General features: G+C 35.8%; 2 protein-coding genes across 3 annotated transcripts; one reads left to right on the forward strand and one right to left on the reverse strand.

Annotated features, from left to right (window-relative positions):
- Positions 1–5: 5 nt before the first annotated feature.
- LOC118754003 (tryptophan--tRNA ligase, cytoplasmic-like) lies at positions 6–2,307 on the reverse strand (the record flags this gene model as incomplete). The annotated part of the gene is made up of 5 exons (XM_036488876.1): positions 2,065–2,307; positions 1,776–2,010; positions 1,490–1,718; positions 503–685; positions 6–444 (listed from the first exon to the last, which is right to left on the reverse strand). Coding segments are annotated over exons 1-5 (1,092 nt in total), but the record flags the coding sequence as incomplete, so codon positions are not given.
- Positions 2,308–3,152: 845 nt separating this feature from the next.
- LOC118754002 (vacuolar protein sorting-associated protein 16 homolog) lies at positions 3,153–6,798 on the forward strand. Of its 2 annotated transcripts, XM_036488875.1 has the most exons (13): positions 3,153–3,318; positions 3,386–3,575; positions 3,650–3,796; positions 3,853–3,982; positions 4,074–4,762; positions 4,827–4,954; positions 5,019–5,167; positions 5,223–5,344; positions 5,409–5,570; positions 5,622–5,896; positions 5,953–6,282; positions 6,342–6,521; positions 6,629–6,798. In XM_036488875.1, the coding sequence occupies exons 1-12, from the start codon at positions 3,263–3,265 to the stop codon at positions 6,487–6,489; spliced, it is 2,526 nt and encodes an 841-aa protein (XP_036344768.1). In that variant the 5' UTR covers positions 3,153–3,262; the 3' UTR covers positions 6,490–6,521; positions 6,629–6,798. The 2 variants fall into 2 exon arrangements, with proteins under 2 accessions (XP_036344768.1, XP_036344766.1); XM_036488873.1 differs by lacking the exon at positions 6,629–6,798 and having other exon boundaries at positions 6,342–6,563.
- The last annotated feature ends 6,724 nt before the right edge of the window (positions 6,799–13,522 follow it).

Consider the following 13,522-nt stretch of genomic DNA (forward strand, 5'->3'; position numbering starts at 1 on the left):
AATTTGCGATGCTCCTCGACTGTGGCACGTCCACCCGAAAATGCATACTTATTAATTTTATTCTTTATTTGTTTTGGTGTATCGGTAAGGAATACTGCTGAATTCTGATCACTGGCTGACATTTTTGATTTCGCGCCTTGAAGTGCGGGGAAAAAGCTTGAATGTAGCAGCGCACATTTTGGGAATCCCAAACGTGGTGCTACGTCACGTGTCATACGAAAGTACGGATCTTGATCGATCGCACATGGTATGAGGCAGTGTACTGGTTTCTTACCAGTAAAAATAAAAGGGAACGTACTGGAGAGTGCTGGTGCAGCTTGTACGGCAGGAAAACCAATTTTTCCAATGATATCAGAGTCACCAAATCCGAATATACCTTTTACTTGATTAAAGGTGACACATTTTTGAATGCGAATAATGTTCTGATACATTGCAGGGCATTTCCTGAAACAAATATGCATACATTAACATAGACATAAAACTTAATAAACTAAAAATTTACCCAATGAAGTCCAAGTCGTTGAAGATAAAAGTTTTTTCTGCATCAAAACCGATAGCTATAATATCTTTTGCGTTTTCATATGCCAATTTAATAGCTTCTTCAATTTTCAGATCCTTCCACAGCGATTTCTCATCATCAGTTAACTGTATAACCAGCGGTACATCGAATGTCTCTTGCAACCATCTAATGGGAAGTATATAGGACATAGAAGAAGAATTTAATAAAGTGGCATAAAATATTATAAAAATGTATATGCAAATAAAAAAATAAAAGAGTTAAGCGGCATTTTAATCGTATTTACTTTACGCAACCATCTAATGGGAAGTAAAAGGAGATAATGCGAAGAATTTAATAAAGTGCCATAAAATGTTATAAAAATATATATGCAAGTAAAAAAATAAAAGAACTAGCTGCTCATACTATGAACTTAACTGGCATTTTAATCGTATTTACTTTACTAATACGGTAATACTCATACATGTCAACATATATTTTAAAAATATATATGCAAGTTAAAAAAAAAGAGAACTAGCCGCTCATACTATGAACCACGGTTTTTGCGAATATTATTCCAAAATAAAAGTCCTTTTCGGATAATAAAGAAACCGCCTATCCAAATTAAACAAATTTGGTATCATATGAAAGAGGACTGAAATAGCTTTAAACTAGAACTATTTAGAAATAATGAACGGCCTCTATTTATATTTCTTTCATAATTTAATACTAAAGAAATGCATATTCATGACACAAGGTTTGTTCTATAGTAATTAATTAAAATTTTTTATTGAAACATGTTTCAATTTGTGGCTTCCCTCGTTTATACATTTCAGTTTTAAAGATACATATTTAAGTCCTCTTTCATTTGATACCAAAGGAAAAGATTTTATTTCGGAATAATATTCGCAACAACCCTGCTATGAACTAAAGGGCATTGTAATCGTCTTTACTTTACTAATACTCTAATACTCTTAACATGTCAACACATACTTGGCCATATAAAATGGTATTAAATGTCCGATATGCAATGATCCCGAACTTGGTCCGCGTCCAGTATAAAGATAAAATGGTTTTCCTTGTTCTTTCAGAGTCAAAATCGTATGAAAATCACGATGAGAGAAGAAAATACCACGACGTATAAAATGATGTACTGGTTTTCCAGTTATCTTTTCAAATCGTGTTATCAGCTCTTCATCTATTTTCGAGGAACCAAAACGTTCTACAAATGATTTTTTCAGTTATTGAAGTACTAAAATAAAAATAAAAAATTGCTTACTTATTAGCTTGTCGTAATCTATGCCTTCATCATTAGCACAGGTTACATTCCACGGATCCACAACATCAGCGTCATCTTCCGTGGCCTCTACACCGTTCGGTACCTTGTCTACTTTAACATCACCAGGACTATTCAACGTGAGTGCGTCCACACCTTCTGCTACACCTGGAGATTCACTTGTATCCATATTTGTAGATGGTTGTTGGACTAACCTGGCGGCTCTGACACGTGTGCACTGCATGATGGAATGTTTGATTTAAAAGATGAAATTTAAAATATATATACATACGCGCATTGTTGCACTTTTAATCTTCCTGCCCTCCACTCACCCGTATGCTTTGTGTTTGTTATTAGTTAATGTAATGTGTAAGAAAACACTAGTTTTTACAACCTATTGATTCAAGAACACGTTAGACCCGTAAATTTAGCAACAATTTACATGATATACGGTTATTCACATATTCGTTTTGCATTTACCAGCGAATCAAATCAGCTGATCTAGTTGACAACTTAATGCACAGTGTTCAGTTGACAACTAATGTTCTGCAAAAAACGCATGAACACAAACAGTAGCGCCGAAAATTGGAGGAGAGCGCGCAAAACAAGTTAATTATATGGGGCAGCCATTTATTTATATATTGCTTAAAAAGGGCCTACGATAGTGAATGTGGCATTAATCAGTTTTAGAAAAAAAAAAAATGGTGCTCGGCATATATGTAAGGTCCAATTCGGTATTCCTCTGACTGAAACTAGTGAATCTGTCAAAAAATAAAAATTCCTCCGAGCGAGAGAGTAACATTGGAAAGTACGGGATAGCTTTCTAGTAAAAAATTGTAACTTCTGTCAACAACAACATAACCTCCAAATTTTGGTTGTAATATTTGCTTATTCTATACGTAAACACACTCAGCTCCCACATATAAATAACCAAAAATACTTTCACTTAAACAAGAAATTAAATACTTTTCAACATGCATTAGCACAGTGTACTTTTCTTTTGTTTACAATTTGGTTGCCAAACACACTACAGCTGATCGTTTGACACATTTACCAGAACTTGCCAGCAAAAAATCTTTGGACTAAAACTGGAAACTTCTGACAGAGAGATGACCTTTTTATAAGCTTTTATTTACTCTCTTTTTTGTCCTCTCAATAGTCAGAGAACCGAGTACGGGATCGATTTCCAGTAAAATCTGACTGATTCTGACTATATCAGACTAGTCCGGACTCGTACGGGTTCGCAACAAAAAATACTTCTAGTATTCAAGAATTACATACAATGTGCTGCATCTATTGTAATTTTAGAGACATCCGATCACTGTCCCACTGGTTATAACGATATCGATAGTCTTAAATTTTGTTAACAGATATATCGATAACATTGCTTAAATGTTTCCATCCCTAATCATTAAGTGCATTTGTTATTATTTTGCAAGTAGGAGTTTCTTGTAATTTTTCGATTTTCTACTAAACAAAGAAAACTCAAAATGCCGATTATGTATAACACGGGCGATTGGTTCGTCCTACGCCCGGATACGTATAGGTAATATATCGAAGGTTTTATATTCACTATGTATAATCCAGTTCAATATACGCGCTACATTTTCAAGAAAATTGGACCTTTTTACTCCCGACTGGCCACTGGATGTGGACTTGGAGTACATGAAAGTTGTGGGCGCACCGTTTGGTGGACCATTAGCCGTGATGCGAGATCCAAAGCAAATTGTACCAGTTAAAGGTAGTGTCAAACCCACGATACGCATATTCGACACAGCCGGTCTGGAGTTGGCCAAAATCATGGTTTGTATATAATACGGAAAAAATAATGCATATTTGTAAATGAATCTTTTTACACAATTCCAAATTGGTTACAGTGGAACCACGGCAAACTAATTAACATGGGCTGGTCAGATATGGAGGAGCTTATTTGTGTCCAAGATGATGCATTAGTATTTATTTATGACATGTTTGGCAACGAAAAGGACTCATACAGTATGGGCCAAGAGGCTAGTTTAACCAAGGTGTGTGTTTGATAAAAAAAAATTTTCTTTTTTGCAATTATAAATATTTAATTTAGATTGTGGATGCTAAAATATTTCAATCCACTTCCGGTACCGGCATAGCCGTGCTTACAACAACCGGACGCATATTCTTGAAACTCAATAACGCGAAAGACGTTCGTACACGACAACTTCCAGAAATTCCAAGTTAGTTAATCACAAAAAATATCATTTTTTGTGGTAGTAAAGTTAAATGATATATATAAGTATATACATTGTTATGGTATGGCTTTTTCAGAATCCGCGTCAGAATGCACTTGTTGGGAAATAATCACAGAAGAACGAAACACATATTGTTTGTTGGGTCGTGATCAAGAAATTATTAAATTATTCCCTGGCGAGTCCGTGGGCACGATTAAACGAAATCTCTTTGACCGACCGTTCGAACGCATACTACTCATGTCAGTGTCTTACAATCATCAAAATCTAGCGTTGTATACAAATAATGGGCTCCTATGGCTAGGCTCAGTAGATATGAATAAAAAATATTGTGAATTTGACACAGGAAGAAAAGATATTCCACGGCAAATTGAATGGGTTATGAGCTCTGAGAACCATCAGGCTGATGCTGTAGTCATATCCTATCCTTCATTCCTATTGGTTGTTAACCGCAATGGCGATAAAAATCTGTTCACCTATGATCCAGCAATATTTCTCGTGGCCGAAATGGATGGTGTACGAATTATAACTAACAACGCACATGAAATGATTCAAAAGTTGCCGAAGTGTGTACAAAATATATTTGCGGTAAACAGCCAAGAACCTTCCAGCTTTTTATTTGAGGCACAAAAGAAATACCAGGAAAAATCACACCAAGCTGATGAATATTTGAGTTTGTTTCGCAATAAAATGGACATAGCAGTCGACGAATGCATCGAAGCAGCAGGTTATGAATTCTGCACGGAGACACAAAAGAGCCTGTTACGTGTAAATAATTTTGCTAATTTGCGGTAAACATAAAAAATTAAATATATTATAACTTTCATTTAAGACTGCGTACTTTGGCAAAGGTTTCATTCCTTCACACAATCCTGATGAATATATGCGGATACTCAGAATACTACGCGTGCTTAATGCTTTACGTCATGAAAAAATTGCAATGCCATTGACTTATAAACAGTAATTTGCTTCAAATTTTTATATCTTAGTAAATTAAAGGTGCGCGATTTAAATTTTATTCTAGATTTTGTCATCTGAAACCGGAAGTTGTGCTAGGCCGCCTAGTCTTTCGGAAACATTATGCCATTGCAATACAGGTAGCAAAACACCTGAAATTACCAGAGTCGTGGATTTTAGAACACTGGGCTTACCACAAAGTTGTAAATGACAAAAGTAAGCCAAATAAGAATTCGTGGCACTTACAGCGCAAGTAACTATTTTATTACAGACGATAATGAGGTTGCGCGAAAAATTACCGAAAAATTCAAAAATCCTTCAGTGCAAGGCATCTCTTTTTGTAACATCGCTGAAAAGGCGCATGATGTGGGACGCGATGAACTTGCTATAAAAGTATTTGCATGAACATAGTAAATTTGTAGATATGCAAAAATGTGATACATTTTTAATTTATTAGCTGCTTGAACTGGAACCTCGCGCATCATTGCAAGTGCCGCTATTGCTAAAATTGGGCAAGTATGACCGCGCCATTAGAAGTGCCACGCAATCTGGGGATACGGAGCTGGTGGCTACTGTGCTATTGGAGATTAAAAAGAAAATGATGCTTGCAAATTTTAATGTAAATTACTTTTAAAAATACCATCAGTTATGTAATAATACCACATTTCAGATAATTATACGCGAATATCCGATGGCTTTAAATATCTACAAAAAAATGATGAACGAATGGAGTCGGACTGCGCTGTATGATATCTACAATCAAGAGGATGACCAAAAATCCATTGCCGAGTACCATTTCCGCAATGCACTCGAGAGCGATAGCTTAGAGTCAAATCTGCCTATCATAGCCAATAGTTATACACAGGGGCGAAAGCATGTCGAGGCTGAATTGTGTGCTGACACAGGAAAAATATTGAAAATGCAAAAGAATGTATTAACTCCCAAGTGAGTCTCAATGCATAATTTACAAAAAGTTCCAAATAAAGTCGAATAATTTTTAGATACAGCAAGGTGCATCAAATCAGCTTCAATGGTCTCTCCATACATGACACGATGCTACTGTTGCTACAGATTGGAGAGCTCAAAGAAGCGGAAAAGATCAAAAATGACTTCAAGGTACCAGATAAGCGCTTTTGGTGGTTGCGCATTATAACCTTGTCTGAAAAATACAAATGGGATGACTTGGAGAAATTTGCAAAAAGTAAAAAAAGTCCCATTGGTTATGAGCCGTTTGTAGAGATGTGTCTACAGCAGAATAATTTGCATGAGGCACGCAAATACATTATGAAATGTCGGGATGATCGGAAGGCGCATTGGTATTTACGTGCAGAGTGAGTTTTAAGACAATATTTAAATATGTACTATAATTATAAACAATGTACTTTTGTAGATTATGGGATGAAGCTGCGGATAGCGCATTTGAACAACGTGATATCAACACATTATATGCCGTACAAAATAAAGCAAGCGCGAATGGTAATCGCATGCTATTAGAGAAAATCAGCTCGTATATTGCGCAATTGGCTTCAAAAAAATAAAATCCTATAGATACACAATTTTAGATATGTATGTAAGTATTAAACCAATAACGCAATGATATAAAAATGAAAAATACTGTAATCATTCATCTGTAATTATAACTATGTACACATATTAAACATTATCACAATATTCCAGCCAAACAATATGTTAAATATGCACGAGAGGTAATAAAAAGTGAGCAACATCGGATAAATCAAAGATGTGTAATGCTGAAATTCTACTTGGCATTGATATGACGAAAAATGCATGGCATATAAAAAATGCCATTTGGAAACCATATACATATGTAATACACACTCTTATATTGGCAGTAAACATTACAGTACAGATAAATCAACAAACACGTACGAAAGAAAAGGAACACATACATAAATAAACATGTATACAACCCATACACAAAAACGGCGCTCACGTACACAACACATTCACAAAAACGGTACTGACTTTACACATTGAGAAGTTAGCGTACTGCCAATATAGAGGTATTACATAATATTTTGGAAACGAATTTAATTTTTTCTTAACGTTCCATGGTATTTCTTAACGCCAACTTTGTCATTTAAATTTGTTTCATTTAATGCCTAGTAGAAACCCAGCATAAAGTGTTGATTTTAATTGTATTCTAATAATATTTTTTTAATAAATAATTACATAATTTAATTAATAAAAAAAATGTTAGTGTTCATATATGTACTATCAAATGACCGCTTGCTTCGCGGCGGTTTTGATTTTTCTAATGCAAAAAATGGGGCTGAAAATGAAAATCGGTTTTTTACGTAAATTTCTTAGTTCACGTTGACTCAAGAGCAGAACCCTCCTGAAGCATATCTTGGAACTGCTGTATTGATGCGATGCGTCATGTAAGCAAATAAAAGTTCTTATAAGGAAATAGGACGAAGGAGTTATCCAAAGAGAATAAAGACTCTTTTGTTCTCTCTATATCTTTGAGCTAGATTCCGTGAGGTCTCCTGGATGGCGAACACTTCTTCTTGATACACCTTTGACACGTTTATGTTCCTAAGATATCTGAAAGACTAGAGATTACTTTGATCCATGATCTGATTTCTTTGAGTCTTACTGCTGCATTAACAGTTGCTCCGAGCAATTTCACTATGCTTCATTTATATGAATAGTTGCGTTCCAGATGCTTCACGATATTCACGAAATTCACGATTTGCAGGAACAGCTGTTTTCCCCATTAATAAACCTTATGGGAGGTGGTCACCTGGAACGACTTCCTGTAAAAACCTGCAAATCGTGAAGCATCTGGAACGCAACTTATATATGTAAAGTAATTTCGTATAACATAAGCATAGAGCAGACCATAAATACGGGGTTCTTGATGCTTAAGCTGCCTTTACATGAGGCGATTCAACATTGCTCTGGAAAAATCGCTCCTAAGAATTAGCCAGTACCAAAATACTGAGAAAGAAACTTCCTGAGTTTTGTGCGAACAGGAATGAGCAAACATTTTCAAGCTTCACCGCCAGCTGGCGTCCACGGTTGCATTTCGAACATAATAATTTTTTGAAATTATTTCAGGTGGAAAACAAAACAGTACCAATACGTATATTTCTTCTTATTCTGACTTTCTTCAACATACGCTTCAATTTCTTTGTGGAAATCACTGTCGGATTTCCTATATGGACAGTGGTGTGAACTGCGTTTCCATTACGAATACAGCTATTTCAGCCGAGTACCTTTCAAATGTTTGGAAATAATTACATTCATTGAATAAACAAATAATTACATATTTCTTTCATTAGTAAATCGTAACAAGATTGTAAATTTTTAAATTTAACGAACTTGTTGATTCAAATTAATGTTGACCAAAATGCAACCGTGTGCCGCAATCCTGCTTGCAAATTCTTGCTGGCAAAAATTTTCCCAGCATGAATTTGCAACTTCCCCTCCAAATGAAATGTCCAAATTGTGCTCTCTCCTTGCAAGTTTTACTGGCTTTTTGGCCAAACGAACACCATTTGGTAACAATTGGTACCAACTAGTACACGTTTTTTGCATAGCGAACACTCTTAAGTTGCGGCCCCCAACTTTTCCGGGTTAAACCTGTAAAACTATCAAAAGGCAAAAGAAGCCAGAGAACCGAGGGATAAAAATCAGGGAAAGAAGTATAAGTTCGGGCAAAATCGGCGCAGGTATCAAATACTGTTGTTTCAATTTCTCTAAACTACCATTGCATGATAAGCAGGGGTATTTTTTTACTTAGACTTAATGATATAATTAAACCAAGTGTGGTAGAAATCGATAAAGTGGTTACCGAGATACCCCTTGTAGTCATAAGGTGGCCGGTGCCACGCCCAATTCCTCAAAGTCTATAGCAGTCTTATTTACTGCAAAGAGATTGTTGTGACTATTAACTTTGAGTAAATTAGCCTCTTCTGTTATTGAAATATCGGAGTATAATTTAAGCCCGATTTGATAAAATTTTCAACAAATTGCTTTTCTATACCAAAGTTGTTAAGTGCGCCGAGTTTGGTAGAAATTGATAAATCGGTTACCGAGGTACACGTTTGCGGGCATAAGAGGGCGACGCCACGTTCATTATTCAAAATTTTTTAATAATCTAACTTTCATCGCAATAACCGATTTTGAGTGAATTATCTTCAGTAGGTACTGATTTATCGCAGCTTTCGTTTTTCTGTAAAACGCCGTTATTGGGTAGGTGGGCGTGGTTATTGCTTGATTTCAAAGAATTTCAACAGATCTCTTAGCTAGAGCCTAGGCAATGCTCGTACCGGGTTTGGTAAGGACTGGTGAAGCGGCTACTGAGATACAGCGTTTGATAATAAGTAGGCGGTGTCAGTCATTTCTCTTCTGTGCCAACTGACGTCAATTGGAAATGCCCAAGTGAAGCCAAGTTCTTCTCCATCTGGTCTTTCCAACGCAGAGGAGGCCTTCCTCTTCCTCTGTTACCAGCATCGCGAATTTTAATTCGCTGCACTGTGTAATCGTTGTAAAGCTCATACAGCTCATCGTTAAATCGTCTGTGGTATTCGCTATCGCCAACGCGTAAGGTCCGTAAATCTTTCTCAGAAACTTTCTCTCAAAAACTCAAAGAGCCACTTCATCAGATGTTTTCATTGTCCATGCCTCCGCGCCATACACCAACACAGGCGTGATGAGTGACTTATACATAGAGTGTGATCTTTGTACGACGAGATAGGACTTTACTTCTTGCCTAATCAGTCCAAAGTAGCACTTGTTGGCAAGAGTGATTCTCCGTTGGATTTCAAGGCTGACATAATTATTGGTGTTAATGCTGGTTCCCAAATAAACGAAGTCATCTATTTTTTCAAACTTGTAACTGTCAACAGTGAAGTGTGTGCCAAGTCGCTTATGCTCTAACTGTTTGTGTGATGACAGGAGATACTTCGTTTTGTCCTCGTTCAGCACCAGACCCATTCGCTTTGCTTCTCTATCTAATCCCGAGAAGGCAAAACAGACGCAGCCCTGTTTTTTTTTTCTGATAATATCGATCTCGTCGGCATACGCCAGCAATTATACGCTCTTGTAAAGGTTTGTCCCTGAGCGGTTCAGTTCTGCGGCTCTGATTATCTTCTCCAACATCAGATTAAAGAAATCACACGAAAGGGAGAAATCTTGTCTGAAACCGGGTTTGGTATCAAATGGCTCGGAGAGGTCCTTCCAAATTCTGACAGGCTTTGAAATCGACAAATAGATGGTGTGTATCGATCCTATTCTCGTGGGTCTTCTCCAAGATTTGGCCTATTGTAAATACCTGATCTATGTTGGATTTGCCAGGCCTAAACTGGCACACACACTGGTAAGGTCCAATCAGTTCGTTGAGGTTGGGCTTCAGTCTTATGCTTAGTAGACTAATCCTGGGGTAGTTGGCGCATATGGCGGGGTCGCCTTTCTTGTGGATTGGGCAGAGCACACTTCAATTCCAGTAGTCGGGCATGCGTTCATCTGACCATATTCTGTACAACAGAGAATTTTTTATGTCGGCCAGAATTTCAAGCTCTTCGCACTCACGTATTTCGGTCTCTCTCTTCTTAATGCCGCAAATACGTCTCGCTTCCCTCTTCAGTTTAATCGCAGCGTAGCCCTATAGGCGGCGTCTTTTCTCTCTGCGGCTTCTTGACATTCCTCATCGTACCAGTTGTTCTTTCGGGCTCGCTGAAATCCAACTGCTTCTCCGGCGGCGTTACTTAATGGTCGGGAAATATGGTTCCACTGCTTGCTTATGTCGGATTGTTGAAGAGTGCTCTCAGAGAGCAAGTGTGTGGGTCTAGTGGCGAATAAATTGGCCTTTTGTTGTGCTTTTCGACGCTTTCCTTGCAGTGGTGAGTTCACATTTTTTGCTGCAAAGAGGCGGCTGCGTATCCTGGCTACAACAAGATAGTGATCCGAGTCGATGATTGGCCCTCGGAATGTACGTACGTCTAAAACACTGGAAGAATGCCTTCCGTCTATCACAACGTGGTCGATTTGTTTTCTCGTTTTTCGATCTGGAGACAGCCATGTAGCTTGGTGGTCTTTTTATGGCGGAACCTAGTACTCAGTCCGTTATCGGAAGTTTCGCCGTGGAGGCTGAATTTTCCGACAGTGGCGCCCAAGGTCCCTTCTTTGTCCACCTTGGCATTAAAACCCTTGTACGTTTGCTGTCGTCCTCATCAAAAAAAAGGGGGTGTCATCCGAGGCTTTCTGTTCTTTAAATATCCGGACGTTATAAGCTGCGGTTTGAACCGTACGCACAATAATCACTTCTGGCTACTCCCAGATGAATGACATTCAAAAGCTTTCCACTTCTACGCACGGAACCATCCTCCCTCGTCATCCAGTCTCGCTACTAGTATTTACTGAAAAAGTTACAAAACAAACAGTGTTATGTGACTTGAAACCAGCTTTATGTGCAGCTATTTTTTTATTTAACATAAAGTAAAAAATACACGTAGTTTGACATTTTTCAAAGGACCATTTATTTTTCCAATTATATATATGTGTGTATATATATACTGTACGTATGTATGTATGTGTATACACCTTAGTATATATGTAGTTATGTATGTTTGTGTATGTATAATGTATGAAGGTATTTAGGTAATAGATCACATAAAGCAAAAAAGAAATATATTTTTTTATATTTAACTAACATTCCTTGCCTTTCATTTCAATATCATTACATTGTTATTCATATTTAAATACATATGTATGTAGTGTGTGCATATTTTTACACATTTGTATATTTAATATTGTATGCTAAGGATAATGCTTTACATAAAAATATTAATATTATAATCGTGATTAGTTATTGTATTGTTGATATTTTGTTTGCTTTGTATAGTACAATATATTGACAATTATTACTATAATAATTTTACATAGTATACATATATGTTTTACGAACAAAACACAGCAGTCTTATATAAGATGAAATATTTTTTCTTCAATGTTTTCACTTTTTATTGTTTTTTTTTCTTTTATTTATTTTTATTTTTTTTAATTTTTATTTCATTTAAAATTTTTTTACGGTGTAATTTTTTTTAAATATTTTTTACAATTACATATATACATACATATGTATGTATGTATGTACATATGTATTTACATATATGAATAAAACTGAACTAAGTTTTTTTAATTGTTAGTCCTACTTGGGTTGGTGGTTAAGAGATAGCAATTTCAGTGTATATTTTATATACCGCTTGTTAAAATCAAATGAAGAGTGTTCTTCAAATTAAAAGAAAATTACATAGAATTGAGAATCCCAGAAGATAATTAAGGTAGGCCTTCTTAAAGCATATTCACATCATCGTAATTTACGGCTCATTTGTAATTTATAAGCAAATCATGCTGAAATCAAGTAATTTCGCTTTGTAAAATCTGTCAATAAATTAACCGCCCTATTCTGTGTTTTCTTTATATATATTTTTTGTAAAGAAATTTTATCAAATTTCAATTTGTCAAAGGCATTTTAAAACTTGTTAATTTGTCAAGAAAATAACTTTTATTTCTGTGCTAGAATACAAATTCTTGATGAATAATAAAAAATTGACAAATTATAAAGATTTTCAATTTATCAAGTGCATAGAATCGGGCTGTAAATAGAAATGAAATAATTTATCATAAATCAAGAAGCAATTGAAGGAAAAACGGTCATTCATTTATTTTAACCTCCACTGTTGAAGAAATTTGAAAACATACCTTAAGGTATGCTACCATTTGTTTTTTGAAATCAAGTACAAACTACACACTCGTACGTACACGTGCTATAGACATTTTGAATGAAAATGTGAACTTACTTGATTTAGGTGAAGTAATTTGACCAAATCAAAGTAATTTATGCTGTAATGTGAATATAGTTTAAGTGAAGCGATTCTAAAAGTTTGCCCACGAAAAAAGTGCTTCCTTGCAAGCCTTATTGAAGGGTTTTTTTTTATTTACAATTTACGCGAATGTGGAAGTTAATATTATTTATCATTACTAATGAATTTAACATATTCATTTTAAGTTGCAATAAAACATATTTAATAAATTTAAATAAATACCTCAAAGTATGATTTTTTATGAATTAAAGAAGCAGCTTTGAAGGAACTCCTCGAAAGTGCCTTCTATGGGTAGCAAAAGCAGAAGACCTTCACTTTGTGCCACTCCATACACAAAAGAAAGGAGAAAGAAACGCAGAGTGGAGGGCCTCGCGACACTCAAGAAATCCTTTTGCAAGGGTTTTTAGCTCCTGAAACTATCTGCTGGGATTGCAAACGGGAGTTGGTTTAGGTAACGATTTAATAAATTCTACTTTCGACAGCAGAAACATCAAATGCACATATTTTCTAAAACCAAATAAGATAAAGAAATCGTTACAACAAAACTAATGTCAAGCTTTTTTTAATCGCTCTATTCGGCCATATTATGAGTTCCATGTGGACAAATATTGCCAAAAATTATAAAGCAAAACAAAAAAAGTTTCCCAATTTGTTTTTGTTTTGCCTGTTAAACTATGGTAACGATTTATTCACATGGGGTTGGCGATTAGGCTGATTA

This window comes from Rhagoletis pomonella, unplaced genomic scaffold, assembly GCF_013731165.1.
Source record: "Rhagoletis pomonella isolate Grant_MI unplaced genomic scaffold, Rhpom_1.0 Rhpom_scaffold_03180, whole genome shotgun sequence".
NCBI lineage: Eukaryota > Metazoa > Arthropoda > Insecta > Diptera > Tephritidae > Rhagoletis > Rhagoletis pomonella.